The sequence below is a fragment of the Trachemys scripta genome, chromosome 8, assembly GCF_013100865.1.
Source record: "Trachemys scripta elegans isolate TJP31775 chromosome 8, CAS_Tse_1.0, whole genome shotgun sequence".
Classification (NCBI taxonomy): Eukaryota; Metazoa; Chordata; order Testudines; family Emydidae; genus Trachemys; species Trachemys scripta.
In genome coordinates, this window is record NC_048305.1 from 87,538,377 (window position 1) to 87,558,082 (window position 19,706).

The 19,706-nt window shown below is 40.2% G+C and overlaps 1 protein-coding gene across 2 annotated transcripts in view; it reads left to right on the forward strand.

The window, feature by feature from the left end:
* Window positions 1-19,706, forward strand: part of NEGR1 (neuronal growth regulator 1) — a 552,031-nt gene that overhangs the window by 415,261 nt on the left and 117,064 nt on the right. For both annotated transcript variants that reach the window (XM_034780292.1, XM_034780293.1), the window contains exon 6: window positions 2,976-3,127. In XM_034780292.1, the coding sequence (XP_034636183.1) occupies window positions 2,976-3,127 (152 nt within the window). The remainder of the gene's footprint in view (window positions 1-2,975; window positions 3,128-19,706) is intronic.

Genomic DNA, 19,706 nt, shown 5'->3' on the forward strand with positions numbered 1-19,706 from the left:
CAGACATCTGGAGAGCTTGAGAGAGGCCAAAGCGGTTTGCAACACCAAAGTCAGTACTTGTAATGCAGATGGTCTTTGGTGTGATAGAGTAGGACTTATACTGCTTGGAACCTCATGGGGGTAGGGCCTCTTGGCTCTGTGTTGGAGGATCTTTCTCTCCTCTGACACAAACTTTGTGGACCAAAGATTTTCTCTTGTTTGACTTTTTTGGTTTTTTTTTGGGGGGGGGGGGGGGGGGGAGGCGGATTTAATATTGTTTTCATATCCTTCTGTTGTAGCTGCCATGATCACTGGCATCTGTTGGGTTTATACGAAAGCATAAAAGACTTTAACACTTACATTTGGCAGATCTGACCACTGGATTGGGCAATGTAAAACCCAATGCAAGGCCCTTCCTGCAAAGCTTTCTATTAGCTTCTTTGCTGCTGATCACTAGAGCAGTGAAAATGGTCTTTGCGGCACCAAAGTACTATTTAGCACTGAAATTTTGAAAGACATACTAGATATATGATGCAACACTGCATGTAAGTTTGGCATTACGTACATGGTACACTGTTCAACAGCTAAGTGGTAAGTTTTTGAGGAGCCCAGAACTGCAAAGCAGTAGCGTCACAGTTTTTCTGTGGGTGGTGGAGGAAAAGAAGGAAAAGAAAGTTGTAATTTCAGAAGGCAAATAGCCATTTACAGTAATATATATTTTGCCTTTCACGAGTCTGGAGGTAAAAATGGATTTTGTTACTATTCTTCTTACCCACAAAACCATATTTTCAATCCTCTGTTTTTTCTTCAAGTAAGTTATCTTAGTTTGTTCCTGACCTTACAGTGCCCACAAGGCAGTACATAGCCACTGGAATTTGATATATTCTTTTTCAGTGTATGGTTTAGCCAATACACTCAGCCAACAGATATAAAAAACAGTACAGAACTCTTAGTGTGTTGACTTACATACACTGAGAATATAAAGTACACACTGCAATGAAAATCTAATTTATATGCAGGAAAGTATAGTGATTAAATGAAAACTAGAAGCGTTAATGAAATGCAGTAAAATATTCAATAATCAATATGCAGATGTACTATTAATAATGATAGATTTGCATTTTGAGGCAGAATATTAAAAGATTGCATCCCTCTCCTGGATTTACAATTCTCTGCTTCCATATATCAAAATTAAAGAGTAACATGTTTATATAAGCCAAAATTCTGCTTTTAATATGAAATATAAGCAATACTCTGAGTAATCAAGCATAGCTGGTTATTTTCATCATATATCTAACTCTTGTGTCTGACTTGGTTCGATGCAGCTTGTGCATTCTTCCCTACCATGATAAATGATAAAGACTGAGATTTTCCTCTCAACTCAGGTAAAGTCCCATGGCTGCCCCTCAACTCCAGGATTTTTCTGGGCCGTTTAAAAAACCTTGATATTAAATAATATTTGCTATCTCTTATCCGTACAGGTGCTTATCACTACAGTGTCTGCTTTTTACATAGGATGAATTATGTATCCCTTATCTTTGGTGAATCTAGAGAGTGGAAAGACTCAAAAATTGATGTTCATTTGCCTGGAAACATTGTTCCCCTTCTAACTTGGTTAATATATCTTTCTCCTATGTGGTAGCCATGGTTGTGGAATGACCATAAATTCAAGTAGTTGTTCCTCTAGACACCTGGTTTGTGTTTAGAGAAACAACTACACAACCAATGAGGAGGATCTTGAAAAAGTTCCATGCAAAAGCTTTCCTGTAAAGCAAAGAGAGATGCAGAGTAAAGATAGGAATAATACTGTTTCCCTTTTCCTAATAAAATCCCTTGTTTGGCGTTAGGAATAAGTAACTCTTTCTGCGCTTCTTTACCATTTTTGCATGACAGGGACTAGTTGGAAGCGTGGGACTCTCCAGCAAAGCCAAAACAAAAAAATGTGGGAGAAGTAATCCTTATTTTGAGCCTTATTATAGGGGGCACTTTGCCCTTCATCTCAGGAGCTGGAAACCAGGCGAATCCTCACCTGGAAAGATGCAAACTGGCTGCTTTCTGTTTTCTTTGTGCTGCAGGACAAAGGAAAGTAGAGCAATGCTCACCACTTCAAAGTTGCCACTCAGGCTGGAGGACCCCTCTCCATAGGCTTCAGAGCCCAATCTTCAACTTGAGCCATGTCTATGTATCTAATTGTAGTGTGGTAGTGTGAGCCCTGCAAACCAAGACCATCAACCTGATCTGAGAAGCTCGCTTCCACAGGCTGTGTAGATGCCGTTGTGACCACACTATGATAATTGGATGACTTTGCTTTATACTTTGTTTGTTAGCACTAATGGCTCAATTTTCAGACTTGGCACTTAAATTTATCACAACACTACTTTACTTGGACACTCAGTTATATATTTTAAACAGTTATGTGCCAATTTAAATATCCAAGTACAGGATTTCACCTTCCTATTAAAAAAAAAAAAAAATAATAATGGAGATATCCTATCTCCTAGAACTGGAAGGGACCTTGAAAGGTCATCGAGTCCAGCCCCCTGCCTTCACTAGCAGGACCAAGTACTGATTTTGCCCCAGATCCGTAAGTGGCCCCCTCAAGGATTGAACTCACAACCCTGGGTTTAGCAGGCCAATGCTCAAACCACTGAGCTATCCGTCCCCCAAGGTGCCAAGATTTAAAAGCTGGGCTTTCTATTGTCATACTATATGGTTTGTGATATAGGGCAGTGGTAGTTAGATGAAAGTGAGCATTACATCGTATTATTGTCCGTAGACTGTAGAACGAATTGGCAGGAAATTGTATCAATGTAATACTATCCAGTTATTGCTTTGCCAGTGCTCCCCAGCTCTGCCATTGTGTTAGCTTTATTCCACTGGCTAGTTCCCTGCTGTTAGCTCCTGGTAGCAGTCAGGCATCATAAGCAAATAAAGAAAATGCAAACATGATTGCTTCAGGCATATGATTTACAGAAGATTTTCCTTTTGCCTTCTAGACTGATCAATGGTAAACATGGAATTACTATTAAAAACTATAGTACAAGATCACTTCTCACTGTCACCAATGTAACAGAGGAGCATTTCGGCAACTACACATGTGTCGCTGCCAACAAGCTGGGGGTGACCAATGCCAGCCTGCCTCTCAACCGTAAGTAACATGGATGTATGGCAAAATGTTCATAATTGTGTTTGTTTCTCTACAGTTGTGGATGGAAAAGTATAAGAATTCAGGATGCTTGTTTTGGTTTTTTTTTTCACAGGGAGTGTGAATACCATAGCATACGTTCCTTAATAACTGCAAATACACAAATCTAACTACTCACTTTCTGAAAATAATACATTGAGCTTTAGAAAGCCCTTTATTTGGGGGATGGAGAGAAGCTTTAAGTGAATCCAAAAGCACCACATGTTTAGTGGCGGGGGATTGCTACTATACATGATGCTAAACTTGGTTTCTGTCTCTTTTTCACTATTCTGATGGAGTAGAATCTGTTGTCTTCTCATGCTTTCTCCTTGAGATGTCCAAGAAATATTCAAAACTTTACATACTGGAGATGCAAAAATCCAAGGTCTTATTGCAAGTATGAAATTAGCATGACAAAATCCATCTCCATGGAATACCAATAATGCATGCCAAAGATTTTACTGTGAACAAAACAAGAAAACTTTCCAGTCTGTTCAAGGAAGTAATACCTGAATATGCACAGCCAGGGATTACACTCAGGGAGGTGAACTGTCTCATAACACTATCCTATAGATTTTATTCTGACACATTTTTCCCAATCTACAGACCAGTTCTCATAAATTCCTCAGAAAACCTGTCTGAAATTAAGATTGAATCTTTCTGAAAAGCCAAGAGTGGTTGTGATGGACAAAGCAGAGTAGCTTGGTGATTAACACCCAATTTCTTTTGCATAGAATGAGTCTCAAATATCCTATTTCAATTATCTTCTACTTTTAGAGTTAAGGCCTTTATCTGTGGTTGTAGTACTTCTGTAGTTGATCTGTGACATCTGTGATAGCGATATCTGGAGATATGTATTGTTTATCAGGTGAATTATGTGTATTATGAGCCCCAGTGCCTCCTGCTGGGCAGAAGCCCCAGCTCCCTGACCCCAGGACTAAAGATCTGAGACTAGGCAACTCCCCAGGTCTAAAGCCACGAGGCCTCCCAGCCTGCAGCTGAAGCCTGGAGCCCCGAATGGGGGCGCGGGTGGCACAGGGGCTCCAGGGAATAATCCCTGGAGAATTTAAGCCCTGATATTTTACTTGTATTATTTAAAGCAGAAGAAAAGAGTCTGAATCATCATAGAGTAGTATGAAGCCTATTTATATTGCTTCAACAGGGAGAATATATTTAACGTTTGAGATGTCATTAACCAAATGAGAAAATGGTTACAAATGTTTTTAAGCTAAAATACAAGACACCCCATACTATACACCCCATCCTCCCAAAACAATAGCATTCCACATGAGAGTTTTGAGTAAATGTAAGTAGTAGAGCTTCCCCTACATTTCCAAACAAATTGGATAAAATGTGGCATACTTTTATTGATACGAACATACCTGAATTTTGGGGGAAAGCTCATTTACTTGTACAGCTGTTGTTATTGTGTCTATTAAAGACATATGGCTGAATCCTAAAATATGTTTAATCTCTGCTCAGCGCAAGTGAGGAGCAAAGATGACTAGAGGCCACCTTTACACACCCAGCTCATTCCTGGTGAAATTTAGCCTTTGAATTGCTTTAAGTTGCATTGCCCATTACTAGCAAACGGGTTGTCCTGCTGGCCAAGGATTAATAGTGTACAGAAGGATCTGGCTCTGTCCCTTAAGCCTGGGTTGGTGGGAAGAGGATGTTGTAAAGCCAACTACAACAGCTCTGTCTCACATGGGGATTTACACCACATCAAGGAATCTCCAGCTGTTAAACCATCTTTCCACCTGATTTGCACTGCTGGAGCAGCACAAACAGAAGAAGAATCTGGTGAAGATCAGGTCCATAGTGCATTCCATACTGTTTGGATGTAATCAAAATTTGTATGGGACCAGAATTTGGGCAGGTGAAAGTCAGGAAAGTGAAAACAGGCAAATGAAAATTTGTTAAAATTTTTATGAAATTTGTATCTGTAAAGAAATTCTGCCCCCTTGATAACCTCTAGTTCAGGGAGAAGCCAGAGTCAGTTCAGGGAATGAAACAGTATTGTATAGTTTCCTTCACTCCCCAGTTCATGTGCAGGAGCAAGTTCAGGTGTTGCAGAAGCCAATTCAGATGGGTGGAGGCGTAATGAGGGAAGAGAGATGTATCACATCATGTGTGGGAGCCTGTCCTTGGAGATGCAGGGTGGTATGAACCCTTCCTATGCTTGAAAACTAGTTCACTTGAAGTAACAGCTGGTTTGGGAGGCAGCTCAGAGGTCAGCCAAAGTCTGTGTGCCAGAAGCAACAGAATAGAACTGAGAGCTGGAAAATACTATCATGGTTCTATTATGATGATAGTAGATACAGCCTGAGCATCTTTGGGCTGGTCCACACTAACCCCCCACTTCCAACTAAGATACGCAACTTCAGCTACGTGAATAACGTAGCTGAAGTCGAAGTACCTTAGTTCGAACTTACTGCGGGTCTAGACGCGGCAGGCAGGCTCCCCCGTCAACTGTGCGTACTCCTCTCGCAGAGCAGGAGTACCGGCGTCGATGGCGAGCACTTCCGGGATCGATCCCAGAAGATCGATTGCTTACCGCCAGACCCGGAGGTAAGTATAGACGTACCCTTTGTGAAGCACTCAGAGAGATGTAAGGATTGACAAGGATATATAAAGTGCAAAGTATTATTATTGTTGTTAATAACAGAAATTTTGCATCATAAAAGATAATGGCAGATCTGAAGTGGAACAGAATAACAGAAAATAATGGAACATGGGTCTGATCCTGCATTTCATGTTGTAGAATATGATAGTCACATTTGCACTGTGAACGTCATTGAGAGTTTTGAGTGTGCAAGTAATACAGGATGAGGTACTTTATAATATTTTGTTGTATTATATTAGTGTTACACAAATCAAGTTATGGCTTGTCAGGAGTTAATGAACTGCACAAGAATAAGGAATTCAGGATTTTTGAGTATCAGAGGGGTAGCCATGTTAGTCTGGATCTGTAAAAAGCAACAAAGAGTCCTGTGGCACCTTATAGACTAACAGATGTATTGGAGCATAAGCTTTCATGGGTGAATGCCCACTTCGTCAGATGCATGTAGTGGAAATTTCCAGAGGCAGGTATAAATATGTAGGCAAGAATCAGTCTAAAGATAATGAGGTTAGTTCAATCAGGGAGGATGAGGCCCTCTTCTAGCAATTGAGGTGTGAACACCAAGGGAGGAGAAACTGCTTTTGTAGTTGGCTAGCCATTCACAGTCTTTGTTTAATCCTGAGCTGATGGTGTCAAATTTGCAAATGAACTGAAGCTCAGCAGTTTCTCTTTAAAGTCTGGTCCTGAAGTTTTTTTGCTGCAGGAGGCTACCTTTAAATCTGCTATTTTATGTCCAGGGAGGTTGAAGTGTTCTCCTACAGGTTTTTGTATATTGCCATTCCTAATATCTGACTTGTGTCCATTTATTCTTTTACGTAGGGACTGTCCAGTTTGGCCAATGTACATAGCAGAGGGGCATTGCTGACACATGATGGCGTATGTTACATTGGTGGAAGTGCAGGTGAATGAACCGGTGATGTTGTGGCTGATCTGATTAGGTCCTGTAATGGCGTCGCTGGTGTAGATATGTGGGCAGAGTTGGCATTGAGGTTTGTTGCATGGATTGGTTTCTGAGTTAGAGTTACTATGGTGCAGTGTGTGGTTGCTGGTGAGAATATACTTAAGGTTGGCGGGTTGTCTGTCATCAATGTAGCGTAGGTAGAGAAGGGGCGTGAGTGGACGAGAGCTGAGGAAGCATTGTTCCAGGTCAGCCATAAAAATGTTGGCATATTGTGGAACCATGTGGGTACCCATAGCAGTGCCACTGGTCTGGAGGTATATATTGTCACTAAATTTGAAATAATTGTGCGTGAGGATAAAGTCACAGAGCTCAGCAACCAGTTGTGCTGTGACATCATCAGGGAATACTGTTCCTGACAGCTTGTATTCCCTCTGTGTGTGGTATGTTTGTGTAGAGAGCCTCTACATCCATGGTGGCTAGGATGGTGTTTTCTGGAAGATCACCAATGCTTTGTAGTTTTCTCAGGAAATCAGTGGTGTCACAGAGATAGCTGGGAGTGCTGGTGGCGTAGGGTCTGAGTAGAGTCCACATATCCGGACAGTCCTTCAGTGAGAGTGCCAATTCCAGAGATGATGGGGCATCCAGGATTTCCAGGTTTGTGGATCTTGGGTAGTAGATAGAATAACCCCGGTGGGGGCTCTAAGGGTATGTTGATTTGTTCCTGTGTGGTGTAGAGAGTGTCCTGAGTAGATGGTGCAGTTTCTTAGTGTATTCCTCAGTGGGATCTGAGGAAAGTGGCCTGTAGAATTTGGTATTGGAGAGTTGTCTGGCAGCCTCCTTATGGTAGTCAGACCTGTTCATGATGACAACAACACCTCCTTTATCAGCCTCTTTGATTATAATGTCAGGGTTGTTTCTGAGGCTGTGGATGGCATTGCATTCTGCACAACTTAGGTTATGAGGCAAGCGATGTTGTTTTTCCACAATTTCTGCCTGTGCACATCAGCAAAAGCATTCTATCTATAGGTCCAGACTGTCATTTCGACCCTCAGGAGGAGTCCAGGTGGAGTAGTTCTTCTTGTGCTGTTGGTGGGAGGGTATCTGTGTATCAATGCACTGTTCAGTGTTATCTTGAAAGTATTCTTTGAATCGGAGATGGCGAAAGTAGGCTTCCAGATCACTGCAGAAGTGTATCATGTTCGTGGGGGCAGTGGGGCAAAAAGAGAGTCCCCGAGATAGGACAGACTCTTCTGCTGGATTGAATGTGTAGCTGGATAAATTTACAATATTGCTGGGTGAGTTAGGGGTACCATTGTTGTGGCCCCATGTGGCAGGTAGGATTTTAGACAGCTTACAGTCCTTTTTCCTTTGTAGAGAGGTGGAGTGTGTAATGTAGATCTCCTGTCTTATTTTAGTAAAGTCCATGTGTGTGGAAGGTTGGTTATTTATGAAAGTCTCTAGGTTGGAGAGCTCTTTTTTGATGTTTTCCTGTTTGCTGTATAGGATTTTTGAGATTGTTCCTGTGACATGATTTGCAGAGTCCCAGGAACCAGGAAGAGAGATTCTCATGCAAAACTCCTTGAGTAGTGATTCAATTAAGAATTTGATTCTATGCTTATATGACAGAGAGAGTTTTCTCTCTAAAAGATACAGTTTGGTTTGGTGAAAGTCAGAGATATAGCAGTGTGTAACACCATAATCTGCAAACCATTGTTCAAGAGGTTTTTTTTCAGTTAACAGTAAAGAGTTATTTGACGATGAAACATATCAGTTGCAGGGATAAACATAATCTGATGGCAACATTGCCTAAAATATTTTACAAATTAGTCTTTGATGTCTTATTTAAATGTATATTAATAAAAATGAAGAGTGAATGCATTAGTATGTTACAAAATGAGCCATTGAGTGGTTAGAATAGTGTTATTAGAAAAGCTGCCAATAATTACTGAGATTGCAAAGCCCCTGTTGGATGTACTTCTGAGTTCTTCTACAGAACCACAGTCAGTGTACGAAGACAAATGATTTTATCAGGATTCTGTCACAAAGCCCTTCTGTAGTACAAAAGCAGCAAATATTGAGTGCAAAAGACTACACACCTCTGCTATTAGGTATTGGCAAATTGCCCAATGTCTCTGAGTAATTGCTAATTGGATGCTTCTATATATGCATTTTTAAAAGGAACTTCTTTAAATAAGGCAGTAGAAAGCCTGCATTTTCTTCATCTGCAGATTCATATATAGTAGGTACATGACATCTCAGTTATCAAGAGCCAGTACCCCTTTCTTAGGGGAGGGGTGGTCAGACCTTTGCTGTATTCTCTTGTATCTCGGCAGCAAAGTATTCTTTAAATGGGTTCAAATTAAGGCTATTAAGAAATACAAGAATACGTAATATAGGATTACTAGCAAGGAGAGCATGAGTATCAGTGATGTGTACATTCGGGCTTAAGCCAGCAGAGAGGCAGGAAGTGGGTGTGGGGACAGCTGAATTATAAGGTACAGAATCTCTTCATGTGGTCCAGGCAGCTGGTTTGGAAGGAGAGGAGAGTGATCAGGCCACAAGTGGGTGTCTGGGTTAAGAGAGTTACATAACTATGGAATAGTAATGCAAATTGGGTGGGAGGAGTAGAGGGGGAAACCCCTGCCTGAGGCAGTTGTTTTCTAAGCCGGGAAAGGTATCCCAGATACTACTGTGAGCAGAAGAAACTGGTCAGGATCATTTACAGGAAGTGGGAAGCTGGGAAATAAATGAGAACAGATTTGCATGTGAATCTGACTTTTTGGGGGTTCATCCAGATATTCCAGCTTCTGTGGATATTTTGAGCTTTGCCACATCACTAATTGAAGAACACGATGGGTTCTGAAAGTGTAAGATCTAGTTATTAAAAATCAATCAGCATTCTATTCTATAATTCTATGAATAAAGTGAACTTTGCAGAAAAAAAACACAGAGACCCAGTGGTTCCAATAAATTAATAATGAATGGCAGTTTGCTAATTATTCATGGCTAAATCCTTGGTATATTCCAGATATGTTCTTTTCTAAATGTATAAAGAAAACACAGAAATACGAGTACATGAACTGAATGGTCCTCCCAAGGCATCACTTTAGTGTATGCGCTGATTGGATGGTCCCATCCTGCCATCTATGGGCCCTATTCATCAAATATTTTGCACCATTTAAGCAGATTTTCCACAGAATTTGAGCACTTAAAAAGAGGAAGAAAGCAGGCTTTTCTGTGAGTGAAGTGGATTTTATGATTCATTAAACCCATTTTCTCAAGGGAACAAGTATTGTTATGATATGTACCCAGGATAAAAGGTTCCATTTACAGAGGAAGAAGGCAGGGAGTTGGTGGAGAAAGGAATAGTCCTTGTTTAAATATGCAGAGTCTTCTTCTAAATTAACACAGTTTTAAATAAAAACAGAAAGCATTTTCCTGAAAACAAATTTGTGAAACTGTCCTGTGGGTCTAACTTTAACTCTAGCCACTAATACAGGTTTTACACAAATACTTACTCTGCTGTTCCACAAAAAACAAGTAGTCACAATATTTACTGCTAAAACATATATCTCCTACAGTATTATGCTCTGCAGTTCACTGACTGGAAATGTGAGGTGAGATACCTGTATGTGTGACATAATATATACAGATGGTTGGTTGGTTGATTTTACAAATAAGGGACTCATGTATTTTATGGTTAATATAGTCAGGTATATTTTTTCTGTTTTTAATTAGTAATGGGAGAAAGAGTATGGAAAGGTTTGGGTATCTCAAACAGAAGAACGTTCAGTGAACCTGTAGTGCGGGACATTAATTTTACTGCCTATACCAGTATTCCACCCACCCATTAATGTTTTGGTGGCACTTAAGAAGAAAAAGCTGCTTCCTGTGAGATCTCATTCACCAAAAGAAAACCTCACAGCCTTAATGCCAGCAGCTGACTTCTCAACCATCCTCCTCCTCAGAGGAGTGAGAGGATGAAGGGCGCACTCTGTCCTCTTTTTCAGCAAACAATTCTGTGGCACCACTGCTAGTCCCACCATACGGATGTCCTTAAAAGTGATCAAGAACTCTTAGAGAGGCTGGCTTAGACTTGGACTTCAAATTTTATTTGCTCCAAGGAAAGTTTTATTGTTTGTGCTACATTGTTCAGATGAGGCACCCTAGCCTAATGGCCCCCTCAGAAAATAAGAGGATTTTTGAGTTAGAAGGGGTCTGTAGTTAAATCTAGCCTCCATGTTAGCTGCATCCTGTAGGTATCAAGTCTTATAGAAGAGATTTGAGAGCTGCCTCAGAGAGGTCTTGACAGTTTGGATTACCTTTTTGACAGCCAGAAAAAGAATATAGAAGAAATTAGACCTTCCAGGGTAGAATCCATATGTATCAGCTATGCTGCAAATGAGGATAGCTAATTACCAAATGCACTAATAAGACGTATTCCTTCATCAGAAACTGTTTGTCTCCTCTTCTGGGCCAGTTTCCTGAGAAAAACTAAAAAGACGCTACGGCTCACGTTGTTGAAGGACATTGGGTGACTTGTCCCCAAGCAAAACATGACTTGTGACTTATGATTCTAGTGCCACTGCAACCTGGTGCATCTCAACAGCCATCCCTGTGTGCCAGTCCTTGTGGCTACGCTCTTCTGGAGTCACAGGGGAGATTAGATTGCAAGAGAATACTTGTCCTTTGGAAATCCCATTCTGTTTAGAGGCAGAACAGAGAACTCTTTGCGTAAACCATGCCTGCTGGGGGTGGTGCTCTGTCCCCCTCTAGTGGCACCTAGACTAGAGGTTAATGAATCTGCTACAAGCTTGATTAAGAGCTATGTGGCTTTTAGCTCATGCAGTAGAGGCTCATGCATTTAACTTTAGAAGTCCCAGGTTCAGTCCCACCCGTTGATGTCCGGGGTCTGTCAGCATTACATTTGCACACTCTAAAATACCATAAAACCGCCTTCAAATGATTGGCCCTTTATACAGCACTGGCAAAGGAGCCTCCCTCAGCCTTTGAGTTCCAGTACCATGGGCTCTTTTATGCCATGCTCTAGCCAAAGACCCTGCCTTCTCTCCTGAGAAACTGCATTCCTGGCATAGACCACATTGGCTCAGAGATTCAGTGAGATTCCAGCACTAACAGGTGATCTACATTATGTGCTGTTACCGTGGATACATTGATCGTTAATTCTCACCCTACATTCTCTCTAAAATGATTCTGATTTCCAGTTAAATCAATCTGTCAATTTGCCTGGTTTTTCCCCCTCAGGCCTACCCAGGGAGGTTAGGTTACATTGATAGGAAGGATTTGAGTTGCTATCTGAATAGAACTATGCTATTCCACAGATCAGACAGATTATTTGTATAGTACAGGTCAATCCATTTCTATTCAAGGTATCAAAGTGGATCAGACTCTTGTTATGATATAGTAGGGATTCCATTATCATAAGGGCTCATTCCACCAGTTCTAAGGCAGCCTCTAAGTATATCTCAGAAATGTCTCTGTGATAGAGATGTGCAAGACTCTGGATTTCTGTTCATACCTTCATGCAGCATTGCTCCTTGGGCTTAGCCTGTAGAGCAGACATTCGCTTTGTGAGAATAGTTCTGTAACATTTCTTTAAGAAACTCCTTAGATCCATCTCTTTAGGTCTGAGACTATCTGTCAGTCTACTGCAGCATGGATCCATGTAAACAGTGCTCAAGGAAACATGGATAGTTACAACAATAATTGTGATTTGAGATGTTTTCCTGTATGGCCTCCTGCCATCTTTTCCCACTATTTGAGTTTTATCACAGATTCTTGAATTAGTGGGAGGAATTAAGTGGCCATTGGATCTGCTCTCCCCCACCCTCATTTTTAATGAGAGCAACAGGCAGATCATTCAGGCAATCATCTTGAACAATAGTTACTGTGTTAAGTAACCATAATTGTATCTGTTTATTATTGTGCAAGGTATTTGTAGTAATCCCCATCCTATGTATCATCTGTGCATAGAATGGGGACTACGGCCAATACTTTAGCCAAATGCAAAAATATAAATGGTACCTTTTTAAGAGCTTCACTGTAGAGGAGAAATTGTCTGTTGCTGTTCCCTATTAAACAACTACCACGTAACTACCCAGATATTACTTCCTGTAAGTGGTGGATTAAATGATCCATTCATATTTGTTACTTGCATCAAGTCTTTTGGCATGAGAGAGAAATCCTTGAAGTAATAGTAATAATGATTAGAAAATGTGAATCATCATGAACAGCTGCGGGAAAAAGGTTACTGGTTACATTGGGAAGAGGAGGTACTGGGTAGCAGGATGCGTGTGCAATGTGACAGTATATTCTGTGCTAATTTAATTTCTGCAGCAAAACTGAACTACTGTACTCTGTTGAAAAATCATCCAACTGTGAACTTATGGTTACTGCGACATGCTTATAATCTTGTCTCAAACATTCCTACGTGCCATTAAGCACCAGCCCATGCCCTTAATTTATGTTTGTTGATTAGATTGTGCCCCAATTCCCACATAAAAATTCACACCCAAACGATATTTTTAATAAATTAAGCTCCATGCCTGCAATGTAAAAAAAGAATATTATATATTTAAGTTTAAAATTAAGTCTTTGTGATCTCCACATAACATTTAGTAATACGTGTATTGCACAGTTACATTTACTATGCATGATTTGTGTACCACTGACCTCTACTGGAATGTCAAACATGCATAGGTGTGTATAGTGGGCATCATTAAACAGAAGACATTTATGGCACTATCCTACATCTTCTAAATAGAAAATACTAGGCCATTTTATTCTTTACTTTTTTATGCCGCACTGGGAAAATTTTACTCTCCAAAGTAAGTAATTTGATATGTGAGTAAAATATCTTTGTTTGTACCATCATTGTCAAAACTATATTATGGTAAGAATCGGTGTGCAGAATTTCCCTTTGGTCTGGTACATTTTCATGACATTTTGTAATTTACACAGTGCACATTGCATATTCACCTCCAGCCTTTTGTAAAGATCTAATACTACTACAGATAATGGAGATAATACTCTGTTTTTAATCCTAAAGTTCTGCCATATATAGTTTTCAGTTCATCATTAGTAACCTTGAATTTGTTACGATACATTACATATGCAATTATATATCTGTAGTAAATCTATAGCTAGACCTGACTGTGGCTATAGCCAGGGCCGGCTCCAGGCACCAGCGAAGGAAGCAGGTGCTTGGGACGGCCAGTGGAAAGGGGCGGCACGTCTGGGTCTTCGGCAGCAATTTGGCGGCGGGTCCCTCAGTCCTTCTCGGAGGGAAGGACCCGCCGCCGAATTGCCGCCAAAGAGCTTGGGGCAGCAAAAAAGCTGGAGTCGGCCCTAGCTATAGCTATCTATAAACACACAGTATGACACACCTGTGCTACAGGGAGGTAATCATAATTGTTGTATTGCCATATAATTAATCTCTGCAGCAGATTGTGTGGCATACATCAAATATGTAATGATCCACTTAACACATCCCCTACCTGTATACTGTCCATGGAATGACTGACTGCAAATTGGATTTTGAGTATAGTCTGAGAGAAGTTCCTTAATTTGAACGTGTATTTGAGCTGCACAAAACCATATACAGACTGAACATTTCGCACCTTATGCATTATTCATCCACATAGATTAGACAGTACCCATCAGGGTGTAAAAGGCAGAAACAAGTTAGCTTCACTTCATGATGTGTACGCATGCTGGTGCTCTCCATAATGCCAATGCTAATGGCCTAAAAGCTGCTGCTGTCACCATCCCCTCACCTCTGGCTTACACGCCATATGCATAAGCAATGAGTAAAGGGACACACTCTTGAAGATCACATCATGTCTTTCAACCTCTGAATAAAGCTTTGTTAGTCTAGTTGTGCGGAGATTTGGGTTTGATCCATGACAGTTTTTTGGTCTCTTTTTTTCTGCCCAGGATAATTATTTGATACTATAATATTTTATTGATATAATGAAAGCTGTATTAAGTCACCTGCTAACTATGTTTGCCTGTTTAATCTGGCAGTAAAATCTGAGTCCCTATTAGGATTTATCGCTATTAAGCTCATTGTGTATGTGGCCAACTGCTATATCATCCAGGAACATAGCAATCCCATGAGTAGCTACTATTAATAGGTTTCAATTATTTAAAATATTGTTGTTTGAAATCATGCACAGTTTATCACAGGCTGCATAGAAATTCAGTGAGAATTTTTACAGGCTGTTTTATCATTAAACTCTACGTTATTTTCTTTATTGACTGATAAATTGTAGTTTAATGTGTTTGGCTTTGTGGCAGGTTCCCACTAAGTTTTAGCTGAATATCACCACTAGCCTAACCTTTTTGTCTTCTCTGCAAAGAAATGTGCTCTCCAGGGAAATCTTCTTTATGTTCAGAGTTTCAGTTCTGTTGGTCAATAACTTACAAAGAGGCATTCGACCTTCTTGTTTTACTATTTCATTTCACAAAGCACTAACCCTAAAAACAAATCAGACTGAAATCTGACTGCTCTTCTGTGTTATGTTGGGTCTGAGTTGGAGGGTCTGCGAAATTTGTTTTCAAATTCCTGCAGGCATTAGGAGCTCAATGCAAAGCTCAGTGAGGTCAGTGGAAAGACTCCTATTGATTTCAGCAGGCTTTGGGTCAGACCCAAAAAGCTGCGAAGTACATAGGCTCCTGCAGAGACAAAGCACTGGATTGCAAACCAGTATGATGTAGCTAAATCTTTCATTTGAAATGTACCCATACTGCTGCTGCCTTGTTCTTTCCAAAGAAAATCCCATGGGGTACACATATCCCATCTAGAGATTTTCCTGCCCAGTCCTGTTGTTCTGGTTCCTGTGAGAAGGGAGGCCAGGGATCTTCTCTTCTCCTTGTGGGAAGTAGGTGGTGGAGAGTCTAGTAATGGGGTGGGGAATTTCTTTCAAAGCATGTGATGTATGCAGACACATTTTGTGAACTAAATGTTTTTAAATAATTTGTGACACTTCTGCTTTTGATTGCCAACTGCTTGGAGCACAGCACTTCGCACACCCCTTGATATTGTAAGCTGAATGCAGATCCAATTCAGTTGAATGCAGGATGTCATGAAACCCTGAACAGTTGAGCAAGGCACTTTATCTTCGAGGCTAATAATAATAATTCTGTGTCTTATGTTTACATAGAGCCTTTCATTTCAAAAGAATACAAAGTGCTTCATAAACTTAACTGACTGCTTTAAAAATTCTACACAGGAATCCCTTCTGACGCCAGTGAAATTCAGTCATTTGTGGGATGGAATGTCCCAACTGATTAAGGGCCTCTTCAGAGCCCATTGAAGTGAACGGGAATCTTTTAATTTACTTCACGGGGCTTTGGATCATGCTCTAAGAGAGTACAACACTGCACAAAAAGTAAGGCCTCATCCTGCACTTATTCCTGCATGTACTCATGTTGATTACAATGTAGGCTATGCATGAGAGTAAGCATTGCTTATGGGAATAAGGGTTAGTGCTTTCAGGTTCTGAGGTAGTTAATGAAGATGGTTGCAGTTCATTATTTTATTAGATCCTGCTAGGCACTTCACAAACAAATAGAAAAGATAAGATCCTTACTGTACCCAAAGAGCTTAGAGTTGACTTATTAGCCCAGGCACAACAAGTGAGAGCAACAAAAAACGTAGTGGGGAGATGAGGCAAAGGTTACAAAACTAAGGACATGAGGTTACTTAAATGTGTAGATTGTGACTGAAATTTTCAAAGCTGCCAAGAGATTTGGATACCCTGGGAGCCTTGGCTTTGAGGCAATACATCTGGCAGGCTGCCCCACAGTCAGGAAGCCCGGGTTGCTGAAGAGCAACGAGGTTGGGAGCCAAGGTTTCCAGACTCCCTGTAAGCCTGCCAGGTGGGCTGCCTTGGAGCTGAGGATGCTAGAAGCCCTGGGAAGCTGGGCTCCCACTGCTCCCAGGTTCTTCAGTCCCTGCTTCCCATCAGTCAGCCAAGCAGGTTGCTGAGGCGTTGGGAGCTTGCAATCCCAGTCCCCAGCAGCCTGCCAGGTGAGCTTTCCGGAAGATGCTGAAGCCAGTTTCTGTTAGCATTTCATCAGAACTGGCACATTTTCATGGAATATTTCAATTTTTCATGAATCTGCATTTTCTGGTGGAAAAACATTGCATTGGAAAATTTCTGACCAGCTCTATGTGCATACTAATGTATAGAAAAGTTAATTGGGTTTCCTATTTCACCTTTCTCATGATGCAGCAACAAGCAGACAATCAATAAAATTGTAAGTCAAGAAATGTTAAACTGATACCAGGAATTTTTTCCTTAAAAAACCCCATATAATATGTGGAATACATTGTCACAAGATATTACTGCCTAGTAGGATCAAAAGAGATGGAGGGATTTATATCCATAATGGAACATCCACAGTTTCATTGAATAGGATAAAACAAATGGTCATCTCTTCTGCTTGCATAAATAATGTAGATCTGTAGGGATCTGGCTTAGAACTTTCAGAAGGCATATGAACCCTCATTGCTCAGGTAATTAGTCAGCCACTGACTAATGACAGTTCAGAAGTAATTCCCCCTATGCCCAGTTTATTCTATAGCTGGGATTTCTTGCACTTTATTCTGGAGTATATGGCAGTGTCAGAGACAGAGCGAGATGGACCACTGGTCTAATCGATATGGTTATTCCTATATTTCTTCCTTTAGGTCAGAAGGAGTTTTAAGATCCCAGGATTGTACCTGTATGAAAATATTGTATTTAGATTTCATCAAAGCTGTAAGATCCTGGGGCATTTACCTTTTCTTATGTCTTTTCTTAAATTGCATATTTATAACCAGATCTGACAGCTCATTCCCAGTCTGTATACTGAATGAATCCCAATGAAATGATGTAATATAGGGACATCTATGGAATTTGCTTATTGCTAAGTGCAGTCATGCCAACTATTCTTCTATTTAAAAAATGAAACTGTAGGTGAAGCTTACCAATATGTACTTGACTAGATGTACATGATGTCCACATTTTCCTCACTTTACTCACTAAGGCTAGGTCTACATTGGGCGGGGGGAGGGGATTGATTTAAGATACGCAAATTCAGCTACGTGAATAGCGTAGCTGAATTCAACGTATCCTATTAGACTTACCCCGCTGTGAGGACAGCGGCAAATCAGCCGCCACAGCTCCCCTGTCGACAGCGCTTACTCCTCCTGACGAGGTGGGAGTACGTGTGTCGATTCGGGGATCAATTTATCCGTCTAGATGAGACGCGATAAATCGATCCCGAGAGATTGATTTCTACCCGCCGATCCAGGCGGGTAGTGTAGACTAGCCCTAAGAAATCCCATTGAAGCAACTAGTAAGCCAAACAGGATTTGGCCCATATTCAGAGAGGTCATGCCCCCCAAAGCATGTATGTTGCTTTCTCTTGCTATTTAGAAAACAGCAGCTTCTCTCCAAACCATGATTTCCTGAAAGGCACTTGTTTGTTTCTACCTTGTGAGCAATCTTCTAGTATAATGAGTTAAAATGTGAAAAATGATTCAGAAGAAATGGTGGTGGGTGGCATACTACCCCCAAAAAAGTATCATTCATCTTGCTGAAGCTTGCTGTGCAATTCATACACATTTCAGCAACAAATTGGAAATCACAGAAAATTAGGGAGGGGGAAATCTTCTGTACTTTAATGCAACAATACCAAAAAGAGATTCACAGATTTAAAACTGTAAGAGAGCTTTTTTTCAGTCAACCCCCTGTATAAACATTCATTAACCTCTGCATTGGATCATCAAGGAAACAAGATGCTGAGAGATTTAACCAAGCCTTTAAAGGAGGAGATTCAAGCAGATTTTTTCTTAAATCTACCTACAGTGTTATCATGTCAACCCAACAAACTTAAGACCCACAGGAATCTCACAAGCTTTTGACAGTATTCTGTAATAAACTAAGGATTTATAAAAGCTTCAGGGTTTAAAAAAACAGAGCAGCTGAAAAATGCTAGCAATTGATGTCTGGGTATTTGAGAGAGTTAGAGGTAAAGGCATATAATTTATTTTTCAGAAATGTACTTCCTTCCCAAATTTATTATTACAAGTAATCAACACTAATGCCCATCTTTAGTTTAAAATACTTTACCATGAAAGCTTTATAACAGTGAGATAACATTTCCTATCCACTGAAGAGCTCTAGTCCTTCTAAATGTATTACTCTGCATTTTCAAGTTTTTAATCTTTGTAATATTTTAATTTCATAAACTTTATTCTAAGATAAAAGGCAAAGCTCGGAACTTGATGATTGAAGTTATATTAACATCTGTAATTAAAATACTTTCTCAAAATGTTTTAAGCATTTCATTTTCAAAATTGTCCTGGAGAGGGAAAGAGGAGGTAGCAAATCTTATTGTCTTTACAGTAAGCTAAAACATAATGCAATATAGTAAATAATGATTTTGAACTCTTTGGGCTGTAACATTTAAATCTCTAACAGCTCTTTGAGAATATAAAGACTGAAAATTCCAAGGCAACACAGTTCAATAAGAAAAAAACAAAATGGTAAGCCTGAGTTTGGGGTTAGAAATCTTATAATATTTGACCTATTAGCCTTTCGTGGCTTTTAAAACTATAGCTGATGGAGGTGCTGCACACTTCTACATCACCAGCAGCTGCTGCATTTATGTTCTAAGGCAATACTTGCTAAATCTGTTCACTTGGAATTTTATTTCATTATTTATTTTTGCAGTGAAGGAATGTTACCCTTCTTCTTTTCCTAGAAGTGAGTTGAAAATTAGGCTTGGTAAACTCAGAAAGATCAACAGGCACACTTCAAAATATAATTTCTCAAAGTTTTAAAATTCAGATACATCAAAACCCTGCTTTCTGTCATCCAAGCTTTAAAATTAGGATTAAAACGGGAGTGGTAGGGGATTAAATCTCCCTCACATTTCCAGTCTTCATCCTACCTATGTTGTTTGGTAATGATGAAGTGCCATTAGTCAGTCAGAAGGCTAGTGAC